At 36.1% G+C, this 12,948-nt stretch overlaps 1 protein-coding gene and 1 long non-coding RNA gene across 2 annotated transcripts; both read left to right on the forward strand.

The window, feature by feature from the left end:
• Positions 1 to 460: 460 nt before the first annotated feature.
• On the forward strand, positions 461 to 1,458 carry LOC145233181 (uncharacterized). Its single transcript, XR_013861036.1, has 2 exons — positions 461 to 640; positions 1,028 to 1,458. It is a non-coding gene; the product is annotated as an uncharacterized LOC145233181 (long non-coding RNA).
• A 9,307-nt stretch (positions 1,459 to 10,765) lies between these two features.
• LOC145232915 (uncharacterized) lies at positions 10,766 to 11,548 on the forward strand. The gene is made up of 4 exons (XM_080097586.1): positions 10,766 to 10,879; positions 10,939 to 11,047; positions 11,105 to 11,290; positions 11,350 to 11,548. The coding sequence occupies exons 1-4, from the start codon at positions 10,770 to 10,772 to the stop codon at positions 11,524 to 11,526; spliced, it is 582 nt and encodes a 193-aa protein (XP_079953712.1). The 5' UTR covers positions 10,766 to 10,769; the 3' UTR covers positions 11,527 to 11,548.
• Positions 11,549 to 12,948: the final 1,400 nt, after the last annotated feature.

Here is a 12,948-nt window from a genome sequence, read left to right on the forward strand (position 1 = left end):
CCACCAACTGGTCAAATGGATGAGAAAATTATTTTTTAATATGTTGTTTATCGTATTTTTATAAACACGATTTCAGGTTTAAAACCACAAAAATCGAAGTTACTAGTCAAATATTTACGTTTCAAATCTAAAAACACTGACACCTTGCGGATATTTTGTCACTTAGCTCAAACGTCATGTGACGTCACCTCGTACCAACTTGGTTTGGAGCTTGTTTGTAGTCGGTGGTTGTTAACGTTCTGCGACGCCAATTACGATAGTCAGTTTAGGTATTTTGGTGTTTAAATGTTTTCATTTTTATACTCAAGTGTGCAAAAATGCCTGCAGTGTGTTCTTTGTATGGTTGCAATTCAAGAGGAAATCGAAAGGCCAGCAATATGACACTTTTCGCTTTCCAAATATAAAGCCATTGCGGTCAGCTTGAATTAAATTTGTTAACGTGAAAAAAAGGGAGCAACGAAATACAGTGTTCTTTGTAGCCTACATTTCACAGATGAATGTTTCACAAATAAAATGCAGTATGACAGGGGTATGGCAAAAGTTCTGGTGTTACAGCCAAATGCCATTCCATGTATTCATGAGAACAGTCTTCTTCAGCAAGAAATGGCATTGAGAGCAGCTGCAAGAAAAGCAGCATATGGTATGCTTTAGTTAATTGTTTTCTGACATAATCTTCTTTAACATTATAGTCTTTAATATTACCATTACGTTATACTAATTTAGTTTATTGTCATGCCATTTACTTGGTAATAACAAAAAAGTGTGGTAATGAAAAAAGGTGTGATAATATCAATACATTTTCATGTATACATTTTTTTCTAAGCTATGAACCCAAATACATTGCGTGAAAGGAAAACTTCTTTACCTCTTAAATGTTGTACCAGAAGTAAATTAACTGCAGATTTCCCTGGACACTCAGCTAAATTTGCTACATACACAATGATGGATGATGGATCTTTGCAACAATAAAAATGTTGCTATTAACCTTGTTCATGTATTCAGATGGTAATTTCATAATATTTTCTAGAGCAATAAAGTGGCAAACAGCAATGATATGGAAAAAGAAGGATTCTTGGGAAGCATTGAAAACTTCACAAGCAAAGGATTGTTTATTGAAGCCTTTGTGACTGACAGGCATCCACAAATCATTAAATACATTAGTGAAGAATCGTCAGAAACAAAACATTATGTTTGGCATGTAGCTACAAATATGATAGAAATAAAAGATGAGCATACACCAGTATATTTGTGTTTATGGTTTTGAATTTAGAAATCCAAAAGAAACTGACAGCACTTTCTAACAAAGCCTATTGCAAAGAGTTGGGACCTTGGGTGAAAAGCATATGGAACCACATGTATTGTTGTGCAGCAACGTCACAACAAGTGGCTGTCAGTCTGGCAACGTAACTCTGAAGTCTTCCCCAGCACCATTCAACAAAGTTTCTGTAGGCAGTATATCTGTAATGCATAGAGGTTGCTGGTGGCATATTGCATGTTAGTAGTTAGTACAGTAAAACTTACTCGTGACGGGTGTTAATTACCCTCATCATGTTTTCCCAAATGACGTTTAAATCGATAACATGCTGCTTCTAATACACGTTGAGACATATAGATTCAAATCCAGGATATGCTTTTATACAAAGCAGATTCGACTCAGAATATTCGTTGAACTTGGCTAACTGCTGTTGCACTTACTAATTTCATGGCAGCAACCAAGGTGTCGCTCGAGAGCTCATTGTTTGATTGAATATCTCGAAAACGAGAAATCATAGGACTAAAAAAATTAGTGATTCGGAATCCCTGAATTTTGGCAATTCTAAATATCTAAAATGTAGAAAAAGTCACATCGCCGCTGCCGGGGCCCTTTAAAGCGAAAGTCAAATACCGAAATTAACTTTTCAATCATCGCAACAAACTTTAACTTTTCTACTTTCCAAACAAGAAAAATGAGTCAGGAATCCTTTGCTCAACTGTGATCGAAAGAGTTGTAGTTTTGCTTGAAATGAAGAAATATGTTCAACCATCTTATTCGCTAACTGATGCTTTCCTGGCAGTTTCACATTCAGTTCTGAAAGGTGATGGGTGATATCAGTTAAAAAAGCAAAATCATTCAGCCATGTATCATCTTTGAGAAAGGAAACGTCTTGACCTTTACTTTCCATAAAAGTTTGAATATCATGCTTAAGGCTCCAAAATCTTTTCAAAGTGGCAGCTCTGCTAAGCCATCTTACTGCACAAAAATAATTTACATCCGGGTAATCGGAGTTAACCTCTTGCATGAACAACTTAAACTGCCGATGATTTAATCCCCGCGCTCGAATATAATTAACACAGGAAACAACATTTTTCATTACGTCGCAAAAATCCAGTACTTTTGAGCACAAGCTTTCCTGATGAATGATGCAATGGCTTACCAAAACATTTTCAGCTTTAATAGCCTCCAAGAATCTTTTGACAAATCCGTTATTTTTTCCCACCATTGATGGGGCTCCATCTGTGGTTATACCAACCAACTTATAAGAATCTATTTCAAATTTTTTCATTATTTTTTTTACCTCCTCGCAGGGGCGTATCCAGAAATTTTTAAAGAGGGGGGTCCGACATTTTATTTTGGGAATTTCCCTAATGACGTCATTAGATCTGTGGAAAATTTCCCACACAAATACGCTAGACCGCACGAGACTAAATACGTAATTCACACGTCAAACTACCACTCAATTGTCCCGTTGCCTATTTCGTTTTCTTGTTAAAAACGAGCACTTTAACTCGAAGGTACAAGACCGAAACCTAATCCAACTTTCGACTTTGGCGGTTTCTCTATCCGTCCAATTGACAGAAATAACTAATAATTTTCGCGACAGCTTTGTAGTTTCCTGATTTCGCCGCTGCCATCTAGCTTACTCAGCAAAACTGCAGCTGCAAGATAAGCGATAAGCGTCAGGTAATCGAAATCGTTGCTTAAAACACGGGAAACAGTTTCTCTAGGACTGAACGCCTATCTAAAGCGATAATGCTACTGTTAAGTTGCACAATGTCAAGAATGCACTAAAGTTGGTAACTGTAGAAGGCATAAATTCAATGAACATCGATCTAATGTTCGTGACAAACTATTACGTATTTGGCGGGTCGAAACAATACAACATTAAACGTTTTTATCCATTTTTTTACTCATTTTACATTTTTAAAATGCAAAACAGGTTGATACGTTGCATTTAGTGTAGTTAACAACTAGCGTCCCAGCCGGAATGTAACTTTCCGATTGTTAGCGCATAAAACTCCTTATTCAACCCTTGTTACGTCACAATTGGCGTTAGATAACAAGCGAATACAAGAGATTAAAACCTCGCGGCTTTGAGATAACGACTCCCTGTTATCATGTAGCGGTAAACTAAACGATTTGGGCCTATTTAATTTACGCACAACTTTTTGAAAAGGGGAGGTCCGGACTTTCGCCTTTCAAAATCAATCTTTCTTTTTTTGCTGCAAGACATTTTCACTTTGCTAACCTTTTTTGTAGTATAAATCTCAATATATTTACTGCACCTATAAATCATGTTACTGAATCATTGCTAGAAAGGCACTTTTTTTCATAATGCCCACTATGGTGCAACAATGGGGGTATGTCGTCACAGTGGATAAAACCTTATCATGGTGTGACGTTGTACAAAGTCAAAGATACCAGTAATGGTGTACAAATAGCAACATTACATGCTCTAACAGTAAAAAGTATTCATAATTGTTAGAGTAATTTGAAGTCTGCGCGGGCCACGGAAACAGGGGCCGCGGGCCGTATGTTGCACGCCTCTGGTTTAGACCGTAACCTACCTAATATTGCTAATTTTATTAAACAAGTTGATTCAAATATTTTCCTGATTCAGGAAGTGCATAAAGTAAATGAAACTGTCTTTAAAAATTGGGCAAACAAACAAAATTTGATATTTCTTTAATTCATATTGGAGAAATATGTCGGACCAAAAAGCTAAACATGATGGCACTTTTCTGATAAAAAAAAACGTTTTGGGCAAAACGTACATTTCACTCACCTAATCATTACCGACTTTAGACTACAACAATTAGACTTTGAGTACAACGAAACACCTTTCACTATCATCAATATGTACATGTCATCTGGACAACAGTCCGGTTCTGTAAAGAAACGGCTTGACTTACTTCAAATCCTTGAACGAAGTATAACACAACACCTTCACATTATCCTAGGCGGGGACTTTAATCTAATTGTAGACCAGATCGACACACTTAGAACGATGCGCTACTGAAGCGACCAGCTCTTCTGGCGCGACACTATTAAAAAACATGACCTCACTGACACATTTCGATACTTTCACCCTACAGACAAATTCTACACACGCGTAACAAGCAACGTAGCCACAAGAATCGACAGAATTTACTGCAGTAGCAATCTACTGAGTAAACTCTCGAAATTCCACCACAAATTCATTCATTTTTCCGATCACAACCACGTACCCACAATAACTTTGAACTTAAACTCAAACAAACGCTGGGGCAAAAGCCTATGGAAGTTAAACTTATCACTTTTGGACAACTCTGACTATGTAGCCGATATAAAAAGCATCATTTTAAACCACCAAGAAGATAGGGATCAGTTCGAGAACCCTATTTCTTGGTGGGAAACACAGAATTAAAAAACACTCTATCAATTTCGCGATAAGAAAGCAAAAGCGGAGAAACAAGAAAAACTCAATACACATACTACAAACACTTATGACTCAGATGAACTCAAACAACTTGGAAGCAAATCTTAAATTTGTTGAACTTACAAATAAAATAAAAACACAGGAACAAAACGAGATAAAGGGCGCACAAATACGAACACGGTTAAAAGACATCACAGCCGAAGAAAAACTAAATAAAACATTTTTGAGACTCGAAAACACTAGACAAGAAACCACTAGTATTCGAAACTTAACTATCGACGGCCAAATTGAAACAGATCAAACTAAAATTATTAACGAAATTCATAGTTTTTACTCACAACTCTGGAAAACAAAAAATAAAACCACATCTAATGCACAAAATCAATTCCTGTCCAATATCACTGTTAACCCAACACATAACGATCACGACTTTATTCCAATTTCATGAGAGGAATTGGACATAACAATAAAAAAATGATCTCAAACCCATCACCTGGACAGGACGCTGAGACCAGAGACTGCACACTGCGTATTTTATTAAGATCGGTTCCGCTTGAATGCGACCAGTAAGAATGCGGCGTTTACAATGGAAAAGGATAGGAAAAAGTGGTGTTGTCGTCTGTTTTTTCGTGTATACATGAAGCGCAGGTTATTAAATTAGATTTGGTTGGTTGGTACACCAACTACACAATATTTTTAAACAACTTGACCAAAAATACTTTCAGAAAGTTAAGAAACAAGGGCAGAGGTAGCGATTGAATGCACGAAATTTGCTTCCCAACCTTCAGATGTGCAAAAATTTGCAGAGACATGTAGGCCTAATGCGATTATGTATTAGTTACCAATGTTGTTGGAGCAATGTTACTAAATTTTTAGATCAGTAATACTGAAGTGCAGATTATGCAAGGCCAACACATTTAAATTTGTTCTGTTATGTGACAGCTTCATGGAATTATGTATAGAGTCTTTGGCAAAATTTCCTATTAATAAAACCTGAAATTAATAATATTAATAAACCTTGTTTTTAGAATAAATTTTGTAATTACACATAATTTGGCATTATACAAATATGAACTGCTGTATTCCTGGATGTAATTATGTTTTCAAAAAAAATGATCTGTCACTTTTTAAAATATATCGCGCCGACCTAGCAAAAACAAATGAGGAACGGTTCCACAGGACCAGCCTAACAACATTTATTTTGTCATTGCGCAACAGCGAACAGGGTGACAGGATTAAAGAACTGCTGCACAAGGAAAAGTAAGTTCTTTGATAGCATTTGCTTTGCTGCAATTAACTGTTGTTTTACAAGGGTATGTATTTGTGAGAAACACTTTGCTCCAGACCAGTGGTTCCCAACCTTTTTTGGTGTCAGGGCCGAATTTCAAATTTCAGAGTACGTTTGGAGCCGCACGAATATACTCATTAAGTATAACAAAAATTATAAAGCATGAAAGCACGTACCAACGAATAGCAACACTAACAAGAAAAAAACACACAAATCAATTTAATGTCCAACTTGGCATTGGCTTTGAGCTTTAAGAAGTGTGTCAAAGCGAGGCGTAATTGCAGAGGATGCAGTACGCAGTAGCTGCTTGAGGTGGTCATCGGTCAATCGATTGCGATATTGATTTTTGATTATGACCATTTTGCTGAAAAGTGCTTCACACACATAAGTTGATCCAAATAGAGAGGTGTTTTTCTGGGCATTGGTTATCAAGTTGGGATACTTTCCCTCTGGAACTTGACTCCAAAATTCAAGTAAGTCTTCACTTTTAAATAATTGCTTGAGCTCGATATCTGACTGCATGTCTAGCAACTCCAATTGAAAATTGTCAGGGGCAGTGGCCACATTAATTGCAATAGGATTTGAAAACATTTTCATTATGGGCAAAAAAGCATTCATTCCGTCAATGCGGCGGTTGAACTCATAAATCAAGTTGCTGATAAGCCTGTTGTATGCATCAAATGATCCATTGGTTTGATGGTCAGATAGCGTTGGAAAATGTGTTGTAACACCACCTGCAAGCTGCGTTTTCCAAAGACAAAGTTTGTTAATAAAAGCAGTTGCTGTGCTATACAAATCATGACAAAGCTTGTTATTGCCTTGTAGAGTGCGATTTAGAGAAGAAAGGTACTTTTGATACATGAAGCGCGGCTTAGCCATCGTACGGCTGTGAACATGGCTACGTCACCATACTCAGCGTCAGTATCTGCTAAAAACTGTTTGAACTTCCGATGCTTAAGTGCGTTTGCTCTAATCCAGTTTACTGTTGTTATTACCACATCCATCACATTAGACATGTTGAGTGACTTAGCAACCAGACTTTCTTGGTGTAAAATACAATGATGCCATGTCACCGGAGCAAGATGATACTCGTCTCGCCATTTATTGATGAGCCCTTGAAGCCCTTGATTTGCTCCAAGCATGGAAGGACAGCCATCCGTTGCCACTCCAACCAACTTTGATGGGTCCAAATGTGCTTCTTCAAGAGTAGCATGAAATTCACGAAACATATCTGTTCCTTTAGTTGAGCCATGAATAGAACGCAAAGTGAGATATTCTTCACAAATCGTAAAATCCGGCATGACTCCCCTAATAAACACAGCTAATTGCTCTGTGTCGGTGACATCTTTTGAGCTGTCTAGCGCGACAGAGTAGCACACAAAATTTTTTGATTTCTCAAGAAGCTGATCATGTTGGTCGTTTGCTATACATTCAATGCGCCGTGTTACTGTAGTATTACTCAGCTGCAACTTTTTTGCCTTTTCTTTTACGGAACTTGAACAGCATTCTGTTGCAAACGTAACTATAGCCTGCTTCATAATTTCACCATCCGAGTATGGCTTCATATTGCGAGCAATTAGATGGCTCACCTTGTATGATGTTTTGGTAATATCTTCAGATTCATTACTAGCCTTGAACATATTTGTTTGCTTATGCCGTGCCGACTTAAGAGATTCCAACTTCCTTTTCCTTGATTCTCCTTGGTAGCAATCATATTCTGAAGAATGAGTTTTGTAGTGCCTCTCAATGTTAAAAGATTTTACGCTACTTATCACCACAGGACAAAGAAGGCAATGGGCTTTGTTGTCTACCTCAATTTGAAAATACTTTGCTTCCCAATCACTTTGAAAAACACGATTTTCCTGCTGAAGTGTACGTGCTTTCTTTGAAGGCTGTTCTGACATAATTTAAAGCTTGAATATACCTAAAACTTAAGTAAATGACTGATTATCCTACTGCAGTTTTATAGCGGTTGTAACTACTTTAGATCAAGTTCAATAAAAAGTTCACAAAAATAGAGTAAAATCGAGAAGAACTGGACAGCTGCTGCTGGGTTTTGCCTTAACTATAGCTGCTGCTCGTTCAAATGGAAGGTTATGACACATTGCTTTGAAACAACAGTGACGTAACAATAGCAGTCTATTCACAACTTTCCTCTCATCTTAATTATAAACTCCAGACTCCAAGCCAAGCAAGGGTAATTTTTGAATATGATTTTTATTTTTTTGTTATAAATAGATTTTTTTAAATATTTTTGTGGGATTTTCAAACGTCAATGAGAGCCGCAAGAAGGCTAGCTGGGAGCCGCATGCGGCTCTAGGAGCCGCGGTTGGGAATCACTGCTCCAGACGATATAGTCAAATTTGAAAAATCACAACGTTTAAAACTTGGAGCCATTCCGAAATATTTTCTGCCGAAGAAGTGTTCAGCCTCAAAGGTAGATTAGCAAACATTAAGTTGTTGTTGAGTTTCAGATTTTAAATTATTTAAGGTGCTATCAATGTTTTTTGATTCAGTTAATAATCCGTAAGTCACCAGCTTGTCGACAACCAGCACCAGCCAAAGTTAGACATAGTACTCTTAACCAAGTGAAAGGGTCCTATGATAAGCTTGCACAATATATGAAAGGTAAAAATGTGTATTTGCAAAACTTAAAACATTTTGCTGCAAAAGTACCATTTTAAGTGTTAGTGAGAAAAAATAGGTATTATTGTACAATACAATATTTATTGCCTATTCAGATAGGTGGTCATTGTTGAAAAGAGGAAGCAGAATGTTGTTGGCAAGATGCACACACGAAGACCAGGTTGCAGCAGATATTAAGTTGGTGAGGAACAGTAGTGATGAGTCACAAGGCAGCTCACTAATAAACTATAGTTTTCACTGTTCATGTTAGTGATGTGTTTTCATGTTAGTCTGCGTTTATGTAAATAAATTGTTCATTGACTTTATCCTCCCTATTGATGTTTTCAGTGTTTCAATTTTGAAGGATGCAACTGTTGAATATGTGGCATACTGTGCATGGAGAATATATCCACATAAGTTGAAGTTGTTGCAAGTTTGTAGCTTGACATCTGTAACATTGCATCAGTATTTAGGTGAACTTTTAAGAATGCTGAGCGATTTTACAAGCTTTTTAACATTTATGCCTAAAATCTTTAGAAACCTTGGAAACATATTCACTGTGTGAAGGAGTCCAATGCTCAACAAAATCTGTTCAAAATCACATAATTCAGGAATGGAAAGATGACCAGTTAATATCAAAAACCATTAGGCGCGCACCCAAGTGCATGTGTGTAGGTATGACAAGTTATAAAAGTATTAGGTAACCTGTTTTGCATATGAAGACCTGCTTTTTTTATTGCATTCAGTGCCTGCTGAAAGTGCAAAATGTTGCAAAGCTTGCTACCAGTATAATATTAAATCTCTCTACAATAAAGAATATTATAATAAACTGTCATCGGTAAAGAGTGAAGAGTATGTTGGTGTAGATGAGGGTATTCAAAAAGACATTGTTGTAAGTTAAGTAGTGGTGTTAAAAAGTATATATTTATTACATAAACCATTTTTTGTTTGAAACAGGATTTGTTTCACAAAGAAGCAAGTGAAATGAACGAGTGGCAGGCCTTATTTTTTTAAAATCAATGTGAAAATTTTGACCGTGCAACAAATGCTCGGAGGTATCATCCTGATGTGCTAAGGTGGATGATTGAGTTGCATTGCAGATCACCATCAGCTTATGAACATTTAAGGAGATCCGGAGTACTTATTCTTCCCTCATCAAAAACCCTTAGACATTATAGGTGAGCACTTTTTTTAACACCCAATGTCTAAACGAATTATCAGCTTTATAATCTATTGTTAAACATGTATAAAGGAGCATTCTTGATTCAAAACCTGGGATTGTCCAACTAGCTGTCAATGAGTTAAAGAGTTTGGTTATGCCTGTTGAAACATACTTAACAGTTGATGAAATGAAAGGTAAACATTTTATGTGCTGAAAATTAATAAATCTAAGTGCTAAATTTTGTAGAATTGTTTCAAATTTTCAGTTAAGGAGAATTTGGTTATGCACCATGGTAGACTAGTCGGTTTCATCAACTATAGGGACAGGCAATGTGATGAAAAACTTGCAACCCACATATGCAGTATGAAAAAATTGCAACTGTTTCAATTTGCCATAAAAAAACATATATTTCCTTTGCAGTGTTTTATGTGCGCTCTTTCAAAAAAGAAATCTCTTTTCCAATTGCATGGTGGCCAACTACTATTACTCCTGCTCACCAGCTCTGATCCATGTTTTGGGAAGTGGTAGGATTATGTGAAGTGAACAATGTTCACGTTAATGCCATTGTTGCAGATGGCTCCACAGTTAACAGAAAGTTTTTTCACATAATCCATGGTAATGTTTTCAAAGTGGCTGTTCCTTTTACATGTCCTAATCCATACAGAAGTGAAAGCAAAATTTTCATATGTTCGGACACAAGCCATTTATTGAAGGCTAGTATTTTTTTGGTATAGATCAATATATTAGTGTTAATGCTGCTTACCTTTGCAGACTGCCAGGAATGCTTTGTTTAGTTCGAAGCCATCAGGCACAAAATATCTCAATAAAAATGGAAATGACATTTTGTGGACACACATTAAAAATTTGTATGATTTGGAAAATACATCTCCTTTGCACAAAACACGTTTAACAGTAAATCATATGCAACTAAGTTCATACAACAAAGTGAGCTGATTTTTATAAATTTATGGCAAGACATGAATTTTATTGCAAAATTTATGTTTTATAAAAAAAACAGATGCGGGTATCATATGCAAGGGACACATTAAGTTGGGCAGTTGCACAGGCTCTCGTCGATGATGTAAAGAATTCAAATGGAACTGTTGAATATATTCTTTTGCTCGATAAGTATGTGGTGGTTTTGGTGTAAAAAGTATGTGAAAAGCCCAGTACCGATTTATTTGCAGATGGTTTGAGATTGTTTCGTGTCAGGCAAAGAATGCCATACACTCAAGCAAAGATGAGCGCCTGGTGTGGTTGGAACAAGAGTTTGTAAAATACTTTTTGGATTGGAGGGTAAAATAAAGAAACTGGGATAATATGTATGACCTATGCTAAACATTTAATCTGCAGAATGAAGTGGACACTTGTCATCCTGGGGAAGAGAAACGAATCATTGCTAAAAGCACATTTGAGGGGCTCATTTTTACCACTAAAAATATGGTTTCCCTGTGCAAGAGACTCCTTGACAATGGCCTAAAATATGTTTATTTAGGAATGTTGACACAGGATGTTTTGGAGGCAATGTTTGGAAACTTGGTAAATTGGATATAATTTGTATCCATTAAAACAAACAATAATCTGTCTATTTTTTTAAGCGAGCTTTGATGCACAGAAACACCAATCCTGATATCCACCAAGTATCTTTCGGAGTAACATCCATAACACAAAGAAAATCCATAAAAAGGGTTCATGGTGGAAACACTACATTTGAGGAAAAAAATGCATGGACCAAAGTTTGTCACGAACCATTGCTGAAGCTAAGTAAAAAATAAAAACCCATGAAGAATAACACAAAAACATACTGATACCACAAAATATTACATAAATTGTGTTTTTGTTTATTTTGTAAAACTTTTTTTTAATTCCCCTCTCAGACCAGTTGAAAACTTAGAGGATGAAGTAGTCATACTTTTATATTCATACTTTGCAAAGTTGTGTCCTAAAACCTTTATCAATGTAAGCAATAAATAATTTAAAATGCTGTGAATTTCTTCTTTTGTTAATGTAAGCTCATCACACAATGAGTCACAAAAAATTTCAGACTCTATTTGCTGCAACAAGCTAAAAAAAGTAATGCTTTTTCCTTGTTTTCCGCTTTCAATGTTGTGCAAAAAGTACATCTTTTCAATGACATTTTGAAATTTCTCAGAGGGGTACAGTAGCCTTTTTCCTTGTTTTTCCATTTTTTCTGCAAACTTTCCTTTTGGTGTTCGTTGAGACAGAGCTTTAAAAAGACCCCCATGCTTGGGTTCAATAAACTTTTTTATCCCCCTCCGAAGAAGAAACCCTCCAATGTATTCAAGGATGTCTAAAAATTAGTAAGCAAACACAAAACCGTGACCAAGTGTCGTTTTGTGTTGTTAAAATTCTTCAAATGTATGAAAGTAACTTTTGTGTGTAGTATATAATATAAGGGATGGACACAACAATCTGTAAACACACACACACACACACACATCTTTATATTTGTTTGTCACTTTTACACTTAATAAACATGACTTTTGACTTGTATTCTGCAAACTTAAGGATGGAAGACAGTATATTTAAATAGAAAAGAATTAGATTTTTATAAGTAGTCTAAACCCACCGGCATCACATGTGTTGATTCCAGATATAGTAGTGGGATGATTTTCTGGTTGAAAGTGATTGAATATGGCATCATGAACTTTTATTAGCAACATTGCTGCTTGGTGTTGAGGTATGTTAAAATTTTTTGAAGCATTATTGCAAGTTGCGGAGTATTGCATGTAAAATACATTTGGGTCAGCCTTTTTTTGAAATGAAAGTGCCAATTTTTTTATGTGTTCTTTTGCCTGATCGGATGGTAATGTGGTTTCAATTTTCGTGTGTTGTTCAGTCATTTTTACTGCCTTCCTGTATATTTCATGTATTTCGTGATCTGTAATTGCAACAATCGGACTGGCATGAACTGTTGAAAGGTGCTTTTTTTTCCTTGCATGTTTTGAACTGAACTAGGCAACCAGTTACACTGCATGAAATCATAGTTTGCTCTACCATTGTAAACGCATCCTCAATTTCCTCCTCTGTCAAGTCCTCCCACAAATCCCACATATTAAGCAAATGTATTGTTTTTGGTGAAAAAAATACACATATATTCCATGAAAAGATTTTCTACAACAGAAAGGTACATACAATTTATGTCAGTTATAAAACAGACATACCAACAGACTCAG

The sequence above is a fragment of the Phallusia mammillata genome, chromosome 6 (genome assembly GCF_965637545.1).
Source record: "Phallusia mammillata chromosome 6, kaPhaMamm4.hap1.1, whole genome shotgun sequence".
NCBI lineage: Eukaryota > Metazoa > Chordata > Ascidiacea > Phlebobranchia > Ascidiidae > Phallusia > Phallusia mammillata.

Coding starts and splice junctions, on each gene's coding strand:
- LOC145232915 (XM_080097586.1), top strand. CDS start 10,770: ATGCGGGTATCATATGCAAGGGACACATTAAGTTGGGCAGTTGCACAG. Junction 11,048..11,104: donor AATACTTTTTGGATTGGAGG/GTAAAATAAAGA, acceptor TTTAATCTGCAG/AATGAAGTGGACACTTGTCA. Junction 11,291..11,349: donor AGGCAATGTTTGGAAACTTG/GTAAATTGGATA, acceptor TATTTTTTTAAG/CGAGCTTTGATGCACAGAAA.